At 46.2% G+C, this 16,636-nt stretch overlaps 1 protein-coding gene across 2 annotated transcripts in view; it reads right to left on the bottom strand.

Moving 5' to 3' along the window:
- The window catches only part of LOC138492057 (cytosolic purine 5'-nucleotidase-like), a 270,570-nt gene that overhangs the window by 159,880 nt on the left and 94,054 nt on the right, over window positions 1–16,636 (bottom strand). For both annotated transcript variants that reach the window (XM_069619009.1, XM_069619008.1), the window contains exon 2: window positions 4,293–4,366. In XM_069619009.1, the coding sequence (XP_069475110.1) occupies window positions 4,293–4,366 (74 nt within the window). The remainder of the gene's footprint in view (window positions 1–4,292; window positions 4,367–16,636) is intronic.

Genomic DNA, 16,636 nt, shown 5'->3' with positions numbered 1-16,636 from the left:
ACGAAACCCGCTGTGCATCATGTGCTCAGAAGGATTTCAGCATAAATCACTTTCACAAACATATTTGCCAAGCATAAAAACCTGTGGTCATTCTCATGCCCCCAGAATGCTCTTTGATGTTATGCAAAGCAGCAAGGTGCTATTTGTCCTGCCCACCTTTCTCATAGGTGATTTATTTACAGACTGAAGCTGATAGATTTATTTGTGCTCATTTTAATAGCTGTGGTGTAGTAAAATGAGTGTAAAAATAAGATGTAGAAGGATTAGACCACCCTGTATACCCAGTTTATGCTCTGCTGCATTTAAAACAAAATTGCAGGCAGAGTGGGTGACAAGAGGGGTAAACACAGGCCCTCCTCATGCCCACGCTGCCTGCAAAATTACCTTGTTTTTTGCCTTCATGAGATTTGAACACCGGGCTTACACTAATGGATGGATTCCCCTGGAATCTGCCTGCATTTAACACCTTCTAAAAACAGGTGGATTTTACATTTTCTTTTACAAAACAGAGTAAAATGAAAGTGCCAGATGATTTGGTCTGAATAAACTCTTTCTTTTTGCACTCTGTTTTGTAAAAAGGGAACATTGCATACAGGCGACCCAGCAGCACGTGAGTGCTAATGTTTGCTGTCCCCCTGAATGGCAATTGCCGCTTTTAACAAAATGAACCTGTCTGATTAAATTTACTGACTGTGAGGGATTTAATTGCAGATAGAAATGTCCTTACAAACTGGGCCAGAGAGATGTATTTACAATATGCAGGCTGGATGCAAACTAGCCCTCAGGAGACCATGTTGCATGACCCAAGGAACATATTTGCAGGGTGTACAGCTCAACCTTCCGAGCAACACCAATGAATCATTAAGCCACACCCCTCGTTAGAGCACCCCACAACTTCACATCTACTGGATTTCTTTTATGTATTACTATATTGAACCAATTCTAAATTGTGTGGTTTGTAGCTTCCTTTTTCTCAAAAATCGTGCTGTAAATACACCAACTGAATATATTATTTTTTAAAATGTTCACGGGGTAAGCTCCCTTCATTATGTAGGGCCCCCTACTATGCTCGTACACTTATGCCAATTTGTGGGAGATGTTAATGCCCTTCCACTAAAAATATGTATCTGCTGTCACTGACCTTGAATCACTTACAATGCCAGTGCCCACTCGGGTGCGTCTGCTCCCTCGGTATGGAATGCTGCGTCTGCCATTGGCATGCACAACATAATGTTACTGACTGTGACCACTGTTGGCTGGTATGTTCCACTTAATGCAGTGCATGGATTGCCCCTCTGGCAGCATGATCACCTCATCATCGCATTGCACATGCATGATGGCCCAGGCCGGCTTGGGAGCTGGTGGTGCAGCACGGCGGCGGAACCTTTCATTTTGATTGGAGTCCTGTGCTGGTATGGCAATAACACTGACATGATGATGAGACCAGTCCTCTTACTTTCAACATGCTTCTACTTATGTTCACTCTATGACTCAGGCGTCAACTGCCGCATCTGACGATTACTTTACAAACTCAGCACACACTATATTGCGCAGGGGCCTGGCACTGTGCCAGCCTGCACCAGGTAAAATGGATATAAATGTTTGCAATCTGGGCAGTATCATCGCCACTGTCTGCGGGCATGCAGGTGCAATCTGCTGGCCCACTATAGTGATAGGGGAAAGGGGAAGGGAGACAGAGAGGGAGAGGACAGGGAGAGGGAGAAGGGGAGGCAGACGGAGAGGGGGAGGAGAGAGAGCGAGAGGGACTAGATTGCGGGGGAAGAGAGTCAAGCCATCTGTGGCCATAGCCCACCCAATGTCAACTCATTCTTGAGATGCAAAAAGAGACTCTTTTGTCTACAGCTAAAGGTTCTTTTGCCATCAGCAAATCCCACAAATCCATCCTTCCTATATTTCACAGGTTCATTGTCCAGGGGTGAATACGCATAACCCCAACTTCCTACAGGGGAAACGTTTTTGTCCCTGAATTGATTGCCAGAAATCCTTTCCTCAGGTAATATAGAACATGCTTTGTTCCTGGGTCACAACCAGTCCCTGAACCAATTATCACAACTGGTTAACGTGTTACATCTTTTCTTTGAATGAGAAAATGCGGGAATCTAACAGGTGAAATGCAGTGTTGTGTTCGGAAGATAAAAAGCAGAATCTATATATCTTAGAGGTGCAATTGTAGTGTTTTGGCAGAGAGGAAATGCCCACAATCCACCCTGTTTACAGTTGAAAGGTAGTTTTCCATGAGCAAATCCCCAGACGTAGTCTCCTACGAGTGACAATTCTCTTTGCACAGGTAAACTCCAAGAGTCGGTCAATCTTTCAGGTGACAGTCAATGGGGTTTTACAAAGAAATGCTTATCTCAAAAACTCATCCTTCCTAAGTGAATGGCAGTCCTCACTGGATCCATCCTGCCGTCACGTGGCGGGTCCTTCGTTCCTTCCTGCACGCTGCAGGCTGCAGTAGTGTTATCACTGTGCACAGCTAATTTACCTTGTAACGACGACTACTGTGACGGGATCTGTGGCCTGACCTTGTCAGGGGGGAAACAGGGACCTCTCCCAACCTGAGGTAGAAGGGCTACGAGGGTGCAAGCCAGAGCCAGTCCTACCCTAGAGCTGGGGTGAGGGAGTTGGGAGTGTCCCAGTCCCCGAATCCCCAATCCCTGAACCCCCCCAGTCTCTGAACTCCCTGAATGTGCCTTGACGCTAAGACTGGTACCATTGTAAATCCCATAATGCTATACACCTTCACATCTGGCTCCAGGTCTCTTTTTTTTATATCAGAACTACCTGAACTATCATGCACTGCCACATGGAGTGAGCCCAGTAGACTGCTGGAGAGACAATTGACGATCCCCATAGGTTCTGACATTCCAATGCCTGTCATGGAAGAGAAGCATTACTCACGGTAGCCAAAATAGAGCAGAACGCTGCCCCGACATCCAGCGGATGTAAAGCTGGAGACTAGTAAAGAAACAGTGCCAAAAGGGGGCAGCGCTAACAGTTTTTTTTTTGTAGCACTGCACAATGATGACAGCTTTAGATGCCCCATAATAACAGCTGAAACACAGGACGAATGGAGGGGGGATGGAGGACAGAAGAAGGAAATCAAATGTATAAAATATGTGGGCGAGAGTGGTAACCAGTGGAGAGGGTGCAGCTTTGATTGGGAGAGTGAATGTGATAGTGAGTGGTAGGGTAGGATGTAAGGGGTAGAAGAGCAGCAGTGTGAGAGTGCAGAGGGTGAAGAAGAGAATAGAGAAAGAGTGCGCGAGAAGCATGATTTGTAACACGTGAATGGGAGTAAAAGTTTGAGAGAAGTGAGAGGCAGGAGCTGTAGAGGGTACGTTTCCAGGACGAAGAGAGTGGTTGATGGAGGAGACAAGTGATAGAGATAGGGGCGGGGGCGAGAGAAGTGTAAGAACATCGCAGGGACCGAGGTGGAAATAGGTGGGAGCAAAGATAGAGAGGAGAGAAGGGAAGAGGGAGTGGGAGGCAGAGAGAGCGAGACACACACAGAGAGCAGTGGGTGATACAACTGGAGAGCGTAAGAAGTGAGAGTAGAAGGAGGGATAGTAGCAGGGAGAACACTGGAGAGACTGGGGAGGGAGAGGAGAAGGTGGGAGAGTAGGTGGGAGGACGAGAGAGGAAGTAGGAGGGGAATCAAGAGTAAAAGGTAAGGAGGCAAAATACCAGGGAGAGGAGTGAAAGAGAGTGAGCGGAAGAGAGAGAGAGCTGGAGAGTGTATGAAGACAGAGCAGCCATCTCAAACAACATTGAGAGCATCATGTGTGGAAACACTAGAGTATGATACCCTTAGGAAGTCCCAGAGGGTGTACGGTAGATAAGGCCATGTCCTGAAGCTCTACACAGTAGAGAGGCTACCTCTGACAGTAGGGGTTACCGATCTTTAGTGCTCATGCTGACCTTGGGCGACAAGGAATCCCGGGTTAGAGGTGAGGGAGCCCACGTGAGATTGTGGGGCCAGCCAGCACACCCCCTTGGTCAAATTACCTTACAGTCTGAAAACCCTGGCAAAAAATATAGTAAAGATTTGATAATAAAAACCAGTGAGTCATTTACCGGACCTTAAGGCCATCGCTAACACAACACAGTAATTTTGCAAAGTAATGCTCTTGAATCAATCTAACATTGCAATTCTAAATGTACATCAGGCCATATTGATCTAAACCCAACATTGCAACAGCGATTAGGCCCCTGCCACCACATTATCTTGCGTACTCGTGCAGTACCCACAGTTTCAGGCCGGTACTTACTTGCAATGGTGTAATCCATGTCGAAGCCAAAGCACTTGATCTTCTCGAGAGCGAGACTTCGATTCACAAAGACCCTGGGAAGGAAGGAAGGGAGAAGCCAGTTAGACAAGGGTCATTGCTACTGGGGTGTACCAGCACCACAAGAAGGAACAGCAGCATCGGGGAGCCCCATATTGGACAGACAGTCAAGAGGCTGTACCCCGACTCTGCTACATGTGCTCAATAAACACCAATGGCTTTAATTACACCACAATCTCGACATTGGGACCTGCTAAATATAGAGCAAAGAAATAGAGATGGCCGGGCCCTCACCACCGTGAAAGGTACTGATGAGAGGCTGACCCGTGACATCCCGCTGAGCACTATGAAGAGACTGCCCTTGCCATCATGCTGAGCACTGTCTAGAGACTGGCCTTGCCATCATGCTTAGCACTGTTTAGAGACTGTCCTTGACATCAAGTAGAGTACTGCGAAGAGACTGTTCTTGATATCATGCTGAGCACTGTGTAGAGACTGTCCTTGACATCATGCTGAACACTGTCTAGAGACTGCCTTTGATATCATGCTGAGCACTATGAAGCGGATGTCCTTGCCATCATGCTGAGCACTGTTTAGAGACTGTCCTTGCCATCATGCTGAGCACTGTTTAGGGACTGTCCTTGACATCATGGTGAGCACTGTTTAGAGACTGCCCTTGCCATCATGCTGAGCACTGTTTAGAGACTGTCCTTGCCATCATGCTGAGCACTGTTTAGAGACTGTCCTTGCCATCATGCTGAGCACTGTTTAGGGACTGTCCTTGACATCATGGTGAGCACTGTCTAGAGACTGCCTTTGATATCATGCTGAGCACTGTTTAGAGGCTGTCCTTGACATCAAGTAGAGTACTGCGAAGAGACTGTTCTTGATATCATGCTGAACACTATGAAGCGGATGTCCCTGCCATCATGCTGAGCACTGTTTAGAGACTGTCCTTGCCATCATGCTGAGCACTGTTTAGAGACTGTCCTTGCCATCATGCTGAGCACTATTTAGAGACTGTCCTTGCCATCATGCTGAGCACTGTTTAGAGACTGTCCTTGCCATCATGCTGAGCACTATTTAGAGACTGCCCTTGACATCATGGTGAGCACTATTTAGAGACTGTCCTTGCCATCATGCTGAGCACTATGAAGAGACTGCCCTTGCCATCATGCTGAGCACTGTCTAGAGACTGGCCTTGCCATCATGCTTAGCACTGTTTAGAGACTGTCCTTGACATCAAGTAGAGTACTGCGAAGAGACTGTTCTTGATATCATGCTGAGCACTGTGTAGAGACTGTCCTTGACATCATGCTGAACACTGTCTAGAGACTGCCTTTGATATCATGCTGAGCACTGTTTAGAGGCTGTCCTTGACATCAAGTAGAGTACTGCGAAGAGACTGTTCTTGATATCATGCTGAACACTATGAAGCGGATGTCCCTGCCATCATGCTGAGCACTGTTTAGAGACTGTCCTTGCCATCATGCTGAGCACTGTTTAGAGACTGTCCTTGCCATCATGCTGAGCACTATTTAGAGACTGTCCTTGCCATCATGCTGAGCACTGTTTAGAGACTGTCCTTGCCATCATGCTGAGCAGTGTTTAGAGACTGTCCTTGACATCAAGTAGAGTACTGCGAAGAGACTGTTCTTGATATCATGCTGAACACTATGAAGCAGATGTCCCTGCCATCATGCTGAGCACTGTTTAGAGACTGTCCTTGCCCTCATGCTGAGCACTGTGAAGAGACTGCCCTTGACATCATGCTGAGCACTGTTTAGAGACTGTCCTTGCCATCATGCTGAGCACTGTTTAGAGACTGTCCTTGCCATCATGCTGAGCACTGTTTAGAGACTGTCCTTGCCATCATGCTGAGCACTATTTAGAGACTGCCCTTGACATCATGGTGAGCACTATTTAGAGACTGTCCTTGCCCTCATGCTGAGCACTGTGAAGAGACTGCCCTTGACATCATGCTGAGCACTTTCTAGAGAATGTCCTTGACATCAAGCAGAGCACTGTTTAGAGATTGTCCTTGACATCATGCTGAGCACTGCTTAGAGACTGTCCTTGACATCATGGTGAGCACTGTGAAGAGACTGCCCTTGACATCATGCTGAGCACTGTGAAGAGACTGCCGTTGACATCATGCTGGACACTGTCTAGAGACTGTCCTTGACATCATGCTTAGCACTATGAAGTGACTGTCCTTAATATCACTAATATTAATATGTGCACTGTCAAGGGTAACACTTGTTGCCATAGACACAGCGATGCTGCTGGATCCTCGACGTGTATAAACGAATAACCCACACACCAAAGCACTCGAGATTCGAATCATATGAACATGTTAGCCTCTACTACCGCGTTGATTTGGCGGTGCATTCCGTGAGCGCTCAGCAAAGGAAACAATCTAAGATATAGGCAAATACGTACCTGCAATCCAAACCGATACAACTTTTTACTTGAATGCAACAAGCTCATTGGAACAATGATATAGAGGTGCAAGAAACGTTTGAGCTATACGCATGAAGGCTTGTGCTTGAGAGGTTCAACAAACAGCCAACGGTGTTTAATGGAAAATGAAAAATACAATTCACAGCAGAGCATAAATCAAGTTGAGAGAGCCCGCCCTGAGGAAGGACGTCAAGTCCAAAATACATCCGCATGGGCCTCTGCTAATCAAAGTTTGAATAAAGACATTTTATGCAAAATTGAAACTTGAATTAAAATGGAGTGAGTTATTTTGTCAATCTACTCAGATTGACCTCTTAAGAAGTATCACAATACTGCATCACTCTAAGGATTAATTTTAAAGTACTATTTACTACAGACCAGGGTCTTCAAACTCAGTGGAAGTTCCACTGGGCCATCCCTGCCCACTGTCTAGTGACTGTCATGGGCAATGCCGCAGGGCCGCCCAAGGCGAGGCAGGGTAACTGTTGTTACCATCTGCCAGGCCAGGGAGAGGGGCAGCCCCCCCTCACTCCAAGCCTGCTCCTCTCCCCCCATGGTCACTGAGACACGCAGTCTCTGGCACACAAAGCAAACGAAGGGTGAGGTGTGAACAATCACCTCACCCTTCCCAAAGCAACAATGTGCTAATACACCTGGAAGTAACAACAGTCAGGCAGGTTCAAAGACCTGCCCCTCCCCTCGGGGGGAGCAGACAGTCGGCTACACCGGCCTGGGGGGGCTGGACCACAGCCCCCACTACGCACTACAAAGGCCCAGGACTCCCCTGGGTCTGATAAATAAGGGCAGCAAGCTCTAAGAAATCACAATCTGTTTGTGGACCCTGAACGAGGACCCAAACAAACAGGAGGTTTGCTGTTTACTCGACGTCCTCCACTCTTTGTTTCTTTTACCACAAAACCCTCCCACCCTACAAAAATAAGGGAGAAGAAGAAAGAAAAAATGAAGAAGGACACTGTACAGTGACCACTACAAGTCATGGGACAATAAGGTGGGTCGGGCCAGAGGGGGTAACCTCAGGACCTGGTGCCCAAAAGTATGATATTATTATCTTATGTGATTATTGTTATACCATAACCATATCTGTACAATAAAATCCTACGGCCTTTTATTGCCAACACTTGACAAACGTTGTGCCCTAATTTATTTACTTTAGAGGGTAAGGGTTCGGCCAATACAAATTGCATGCATATGGGTTCAGCAGTTATTGACATCACTGTCTAGAGACTGTCCTTGACATCATGCTGAGCAATATTAAGAGACTGTCCTTCATGCTGAGCAATATTAAGAGACTGTCCTTGCCCTCATGCATGCTGATCACTGTGAAGAGACTGCCCTTGACATCATGCTGAGCACTGTCTAGAGACTGTCCTTGGCATCATGCTGAGCAATATTAAGAGACTGTCCTTCATGCTGAGCAATATTAAGAGACTGTCCTTGCCCTCATGCATGCTGATCACTGTGAAGAGACTGCCCTTGACATCATGCTGAGCACTGTCTAGAGACTGTCCTTGGCATCATGCTGAGCAATATTAAGAGACGGTCCTTGCCCTCATGCTGAGCAATATTAAGAGACTGTCCTTCATGCTGAGCAATATTAAGAGACTGTCCTTGCCCTCATGCTGAGCACTGTGAAGAGACTGTCCTTGCCCTCATGCTGAGCACTGTGAAGAGACTGTCCTTGACATCATGCTGATCACTGTGAACAGACTGTCATTGACCTCGTGCTGAGCACTGTCTAGAGACTGTCCTTAACATCATGCTTATTACTCTGAAGGGACTGTCCTTAAGATCATGCTTATTACTATGAAGGGACTGTCCTTAACATCAGGCTGAGCACTGTCTAGTGACTGTCCTTGGCATTAGGCAGAGCCGTGTGAAAAGATTATTCTTGACATCATGCTTAGCACTGTGAAGAGACGGTGACAACTCCCTGCTGAGAATTGAGCAGAGACAGCCTTGGCACCAAGCTAAACAGTTTGGAGAGACTGCCACAACAACCTAATGAGCGTCATGACAACACTGATCTGAGACCTGTGGAAAGACAGCCAGGACATTCTTTGAAGAAGTGAGATTGTCCTAACACCCTGCCAAGCACTTAAGAGAAACTCTTCTATCCCCTTGGTAAGGACTTCATAGAGATTGCCCCAATGCCTACTTAATAACCATGGAGAGACTGACTCAGCACCCGCCTGAGACCCATAAAGAGGGCGCCCCACGCAATGATCACTGTGGAGACTGTCCTTATTACCATGCTAAGCATTGCGGAGAGACTGTCTCAACGCCAAGCTGAGAAATAAGGAGAGACTTCCCCAAAAGCAATGCTGAACACGCTGAAGAGACTGTCCTTAATACCATGCAAAGCACTGTGGAGATCATCTCTCAGAACCATGTTGGACACTGTGGAGGGACTGTCCCTGGCCCTGCTGAGCACAGTGGATGGGCTGCCTTATCACCCCGCTGAGAACTGTGGAGACACTTCCCTAATTAAATGCTAACTACTGTCGAGAGATTGCCCCTAATCAATGCCATGCTGGCCAGTGTCGGGGACTGCCCCTAATCAATGCCATGCTGGCCAGTGTCGGGACTGCCCCTGGGCAGCACCATTCTGGGGACAGAGGAGGGACTGTCCCCAGCGCTATTCTGAGCGCTGTCCCAGCACCCTGCTAAGCACTGTGGAAAGACTGCCCTGAATGACATGCTAAATCCTGGGGGCGACTGCCCCTCACAAACTCCTAAGCACAGTGGGGAGATTAGCCCAACACAGTACTGAGCACTCCAGGGGGATTAAGGAGAGGCTGTCTAGACACCCTTCTGACAACTGTGGAGTGCATGCATAAGCACAGTGCCAAGGGTGTTGGAGAGACCATTCCAACACAGTGTTGGGCACCCATCATGCTGAGCGCATTATACCTATTATCTCAGCTCTATGCTAAGAATAATGAGGTGACCGCCTCTACACCGTGCTGAGGACCACCGAGAGACCGTCCAAGCACCATGCTGAGCTCGGACAAGAGACTTCCCCAAAACCAAGCTGAGCACTGTAGAAAGACTGTCTCAAGTCCATGCTAAGCCCAGTCAGGGGATCGTCTCAGCACGATGGTGAGCAGCATAGATAGACTGCCTCAACACTATACTGGGCACTGTGTGAGACTGTCTTTAACATCATGCTGAGCACTATGAACAGAGTGCCACTAATGATGGACGTCTCCTGCTATTCACAGTAATTTGGTAATAACGGCCTATACACACTGATATTAATGATGCATATGGTGATCCATTCTTGTATGAAATGTATATCACTTTATAGTGATATCGTACCCATATTTTTCATAGTGTACTTAGGAACAATGCTATGTGATGTCACTTTCTGTTTTGTCAAGGGGTGGAAGTCTGTGTTCCATCACTTCCGTGATGTCACTTAGGGTGGGGGGTCAAATGGCATCACTTCCTGTGATGTCATCAGAGGCCAAGGCTTGTGTGATGTCACTTTCGCTACCCCTGGCATTTTGGTGAAATGACGTCCCCGCTACCTGCCCTTAATCACCCAAATACATCCTCGTGGGATCTCTTTGAGCTACTTCAATCTAGCAGTAACATCAATCTTTGCCCTGCAGATGTTATCTGTAAGCAGTCTGCTGATAGTTAATGGTTGTCAAAGCGCTACTAGTGTGATAAAAATATCTTACTCAAGTGTGCCTTCAGGCACTTAATGTATATCTGTTCATTGGGCTGCAGTCCTGTTAAAAACTAGCATTGACAAAGCCAACAGTTTTGGTTTGGTAGGTATCGGGCATTTTTCAGGCACTGATATCTTATGCCCAGCTAATCACACCATTGTCCAGCTGTTGCCATGCTATGGCCAAGCAGTATCATTATGGCAGTGCTTGGCAAATGCTCATCCCATGCCAACACAAATGCCAATACTGGTGGCTTTGCCCAAGCTCGTTTCACTTGGGTTTGTGTGCACCCCTTGTGCCCTGTCACCTCCAGCAGTGTATTTGGGGAGAATGACTGGGAAGCAGTCAGAATGCTCAGAGTGCAGCGGCAGCCAGTCCCCAGGTCGGCCCAGCAGCTGGCTGTGCTTTTTGAACAGTTGGCACAGTCATTACTTCACAGGGTGGCTTCTATCTGCGCCAGAGCGTTTTGATGCAAGGAGATGGATGCACTCCACGACTATGCAGCTGTCCTCTGCTGCAAATAAATAAAGAAGTATTCAAGGACATCTCTAAGTTGACCTTTTACCTGTCGCCTCTGCATAATCCTTCCCTTGTACCGCCCACCAGATCGCATTTATTCAGCATTACCTCCAATAGCAAGACGCAAGACATTCGATTACTTACACATGAATAGTGCCAGAAGTCCCATCTCAGCCTAATATGATGCCACAATCTCTCATGGCCTGAGACTCACGCCACTGCGCCCCTTGTGATTTTAATGGTTCCATTAGTGGATCCCAATATTAATACTAACACAGCTACCATATAAGACGGTGGAGAGAAGGACCCATCGGCCATCAAAATGCATCCTCCAATTACACATTTTTATTGAAATTGGGTTAAAAGTCCAATTCAAGTCCTCCCCAGTTTATGGTATGAGCAGACAACCTGGTGCTTGTCAGATGTGTTTGACCTACAACTCCCAGGATCCCTCATTATTGACTGTAGTGTTTAGGGTTCATGGGAGTTGTAGGCCAAAACATCTGGATTACAACAGGTACTCCGTCTACGCTTGGTCTCTCTGGGCCTGACTTCACTAGTGTAGCCTACCTGGGAGAGGTGATAGCTTGACTCTCAGTTCAGGGAGTGATTTTTTAGCAACAGCAGCATAAAAAAACACAGGGTTTCGAAGGTTTCAGATAGCACCTCCAGAGCACCTTCTGGTGGGATTGTTTGCGTTTCTTCTCAGCCTGCTACAGAATCGTGTGTGGTTGCAGTTGCTAAGGGGCATGGACCTTCCTCCAAAATAACACACTGCACCAGGGGCCAGATTACAGAAACTTTGCACCGGTGCAAGGGCAAAGTTGCACTGTATCGACACTATGGACAAGTTTGCCCTAGTGCAAAAAACATTAGGTCCATTTTCAGAAACATTTGTACGATGACAAGTGCCATTTTTATAGTGTAAGCGCTAGGGCAAAAGTGGCCTTAGTGTAACTTGTATGCACCTCAAAAGCATTTTTGAAACAGGGCAACGTTTGCCCTAGCGTTAATACGGAATGGTATTGGCTCTAGGGTAAACTTTGGCCCAGAGGTGTTGCTAGGGTGGGGGCTGAGGGGGCTATAGACCCAGATCTTTTGGTTGTAACCCTGGATGGATGCTCAGGAGCTACAACCGAAAGGCTAGAGAGCCCCGAGTCCCGACATTATCGTAGCCCCAGATCTTTTCCAGACCTAGCAACACCGCTGCTTTGCTCTGTTTCAAAAACACATTGAAAGTGTGTATACCATGAAAAATGGCACGTGTCACACAGCAAGTATTTTCGGACATGACCCCAATGTTTTTTTAACAATGGCAAACTTTGCCCTATTGCTAACACGGAGCAATTCTGCACATGCACCGGTGCAAAATTTCTGTAATCTGGGCCCAGATAAACAAGTGAAGCTCACTGATTATGCAGGTTCTGACAAAACTGCCAGAGGAGAAGCAACCTCACCTGGGTGTTTTCGGTTTCTGTTGACTAGGAACATGGGTGCAATTTTTAGATTAAACCTTTAGTTGCCCGGTGAAACAGAATGAAACAGTCAATCTTTCGGTGGCCAGCCAGCCACCCTCCAGGCAAAGTTTCAAAAAGGCTAGGTCCACCCTGCCTCGCGTGCTGAGCAGTGCTCTGAAATGTATGGCTTTGAGTGCTCAGCGCCCTGGGAAGAGCCAACGGGCATTTTGGCCATGTCTTGGTTGCGGTGCCACAACCGCCATAGCATCAGGCATTGCACGTCATCCTTCTACCCATTTGGCAGTCTTCAACATGAAAAGAAATGTCAGAAGGCCCAGGGTTCTCTGCGGCCTGTCACTGGGGAGCTGCCTTTCAACCTTTTCAGTGGAAGTGGGCCCCAAGCACATGCGCCCTGTTGGCAGTCTTCTAACACAGAAACAGTGTCCTTTAATTCAGGATATTAATGATTCACAGAAGTGTTTTATAATGGTGTAATCCCATAGGAAAACGCTTTGTGAATCAGGCCCTAAAAGTGTGCAGCGCACACAGGTGTGTATCCAGCATTTGAAGAGTGGGGTGGGGGGACGAGCCACGAAAAAAGTCTGGCTACTTTTCCCCCCAAGTGCACCTTGGAAAATGAATGCTAAACTGACGCACAATCATTCCTGCCCCCATATGATGACTTGACGCCATACCCTTTCCCTGCAACATTCGGTCAAGAGGGGGGCATGGAGCTGTGTGCTCCTGCTCTGCATCTAGCTCTGCCCCCTATTGGTCCTGCAGTGTTGTCAACGGCCTGGAGTGGAACGCAGAGAATGCTCCTGCTATGCCCCTCATTGTGCATGGAGGGTGCAGAAAAGGAACATATGGACACACTACTGCCGTGCGTGTCCTGCTTCAGACCTGGATGCACACAGCAACACTGCTGTCCGGGACAGGTGGCCCAGAAAAAAAGTCATGCTAAGTAATAACACATACAATGCTTGGTTTAAAAAAGTGTCTGTTCCATTATGGCACACCGTCCCTCACACCCACCTGCTAAGATCCGTTCCTTCTCTACTGCCAGGAGAAACACACGCGCACACCCACTCAGTCACACAACAGTCACAGGGACTTTGATTCGCCAAAATGCCAAGGGTAGTGGAAGTGACATCACAGACCTGATGACATCACAGGAAGTGATGCCACTTGACCTTTGACACAGGTGGCATCAGTTCCTCTTTAACCCTGGTGACATTACCGAAGGTGGCTATCAGGAGTAAAAGAAGTACATAAACGTAAACATTTTAAAATACCAAACACACACTGAAGCAGATAAGAATAATTTAGATACCAACCACATTTTCACAAGGGTGCTGCCTTCATATGCCATGGATGGGGTCTTGATAAAATAGAGTTAGACCCAATAGTACAACATAGGCCGAGGCAATATTGGTTGCACCATTGGGTTTGCTATTTGAAGATTTGAATATATCTTTAAGCAATAATTATGACAAAGCATTGAGCAATTTTGGGGAATGCTGTGACCCGATTCTTGCTGACATGGACTCAGACAAGCTTACACTGATGGAAAGCCCAGTGAAGATGTACAACAAAATGAACATTGTAAATGGAGAAAGATATACAGAGAAGGTCATTGTATAAACTACAAAGGGAGCTAACAACACACCTGGAAGACATATAAGGAGACGCAGTCCTCCGTGATGAGCTTCCCAGGGCCAGAAATATTGTTACATGTATATGCTGTTTCGTCTTAACTTACAAGATTCTCTACCATGGCAGGGTCCCATAAGAGGGATCCCCTGGCAAAGTAATTCTCGGCTCTGTAGAAAGCCGGGCGAGCCAGAAACACTAAAACATTGGCTGATCGGCTGTAGCACAACACTAGGGCCGATGAAAATGTGGTTGGGAAAATTCATAAGGAGATTAGAGGAATTAAACAGTGAAGTGAAGTGGGCTAGGCTCTTGTACGGCTATCTCAATGACCATTGCTTTTGTGAATATTTTACACAAACTGTTGGGGAACATATTTTTCTCGATTAGTCCTCCATAATGAAGTAGGGAAGGAATTCCTTTGTCGGAATGGTGTAGCATGTAATCTTGGGGGTTAGAAAGGGAGGCCTTGATATTTATATATGGAATATGATATTGTATTGATTTGTGTTGTATGAATTAATGTCTGTATGTCTGTTTTAGAATGTTGTGCCTGAAGTAATGTACTGCCATCTGTAATGAACTGAGTTAAGAAGTATATGATTAAAAGTGTGTTACAGCTTTTAATAAACTATAAACACAAAAAGGGAATAGGCCAAGGCACGCCACTTACTTCCATATTATGCCAATTATAGCTGCATGGCGGGTATTGTCATTACATAAAAAGTGGATCCCCTACATTACCAGTTGCTGCGATAATACAGTATCCAAAAATCCCACAGATGCAAGTCCCTTTCAGTGCACAGAAGCCTTAATGCTTTAATGATGATGATTTGTTATTTAAATAGCACTTACGCCAAAGCGCTGTACATAGGTCATATTTACATACAGTTATCATCCCAACTGAAGCTGGTACTCATTTATCAACCTCAGAATCATGAAACCCGCCTACTCACTCTATTGAATGAAAGTGGAAACAACTTTGTTTAAACAAATATTTTAAGTAACCTATGTCAGACCTGTAACCTGCTTGTATTGTACCAATTACTTATCTACTCTGTACCGCTCTCCTAGCGTCGTGATACCTCCGGGTCTGGGCATTACCTTCAAAATATAATAAATAAATAAATCAATACAATAAGTTTGAGTTGGCCTTGCAAGAAATTGAAACTGCGAAAAGCTGATCACACACAGATCACAGCAGCGAACGCTCAACCCGTTAAGCTTTCTTACCATTTTGCTGTTGAAAATGCAATGCCACCATAAGAAAGCATGTCAAAACTGGTTGCACAATGTAGGCCAGACACGTAATAACACTTATCATGTTTGCTGTAGGCTTGATGATGCACAGTAAAACATGCCATGCCACAGTAAAACGTACCTAGACTGGCAATACCAAAATGACAATCTAACCACGTGATTACACTTATCATGCTTACTTTATCATAGCTGCTCAGAAAAATATACAATGCCACAATAAGGACTGGCTATACCCAAATACCAGTCTATCCAGGTAATTACACGTATCATGATTGCTTTATAAGAGAAGCCCAGTACAAAATGTCAAGCCACAGTAAGAAATGGCTAATTTAGCTGCAGCAAAATGCTAGTCTAGACACGTAATAACAATTATGATGCTTGCTTCATTAGAGATGCCCAGAAAATTATGCCAGGAAGCAGTAAGAAATGGCTAGACTGCCTGCACCCAAATGTCAGGCTAGATCGGTAATAACACTTATCGAGCTTACTTTATTAGAGATACTCTGAAAAAATGTCATGCCACATTAAGAAATGACTAGACTGGCTGCACCCAAATGCCAGTCTAATCAGCTAATAAACACTTATCATGCTTACTTTATTATAGATGCCCTGTACAAATGTAATGCCACAGTAAGAAATGACTATACTGGCTGACCCCAAATGCCAGTCTACACAGTTAACAACACTTATCATGCTTACGTTATCATAGATGCCCTGTAAGAATGTCATGCCACATTAAGAAATGACTAGACCCAATGTACCAAAAAAAATGTGAGTCTAGACACGAATAAAACATATCATGCCTCCTTTGTCATGGATGGCCATTATGTGATAGCGCAGACAGAGCCTTCCATGTCCTGTGGGGGGCGGAGGGAGAGGGTTCTTTTTGAAGTCAGTCTAACTACAGAAAAAAATGAAAACCATAACGGAAATAATTATTTTTGAAGTCAGACTGACTTCAAAAAGAAATGAATGTAAATAGGGCTCTGCTCTGAAATGTTTTATGTTAGAAATTGTGGGGCCTTTGGTAACAGCGAAACCCAGCTGCCGTTTCCTGTTCTGTCCGGCCACGGCTATGTTGGTCAACCTAGTCGAGGCAACATAGCCCAACATTTTGGGGGGGTAGCTAAAGCCCCGATCAGCTCAATGGTGTTGCGCCACTGGAGCAATCAGCACTGTATGATGTTTGTGTCCCGCACCGCTCCAGGCTGCAGCTGCTGCAGTGGGCCAGAGCAGGGTGGGACACGGATATCTTTGTGCTCTGGCACCCTGATTG

The sequence above is a fragment of the Ambystoma mexicanum genome, chromosome 10, assembly GCF_040938575.1.
Source record: "Ambystoma mexicanum isolate Mex_15411 chromosome 10, UKY_AmexF1_1, whole genome shotgun sequence".
Classification (NCBI taxonomy): domain Eukaryota; kingdom Metazoa; phylum Chordata; class Amphibia; order Caudata; family Ambystomatidae; genus Ambystoma; species Ambystoma mexicanum.
The sequence above is the reverse complement of the archived record's forward strand: the minus strand, read 5'-3'. Positions and strand labels throughout refer to the sequence as shown.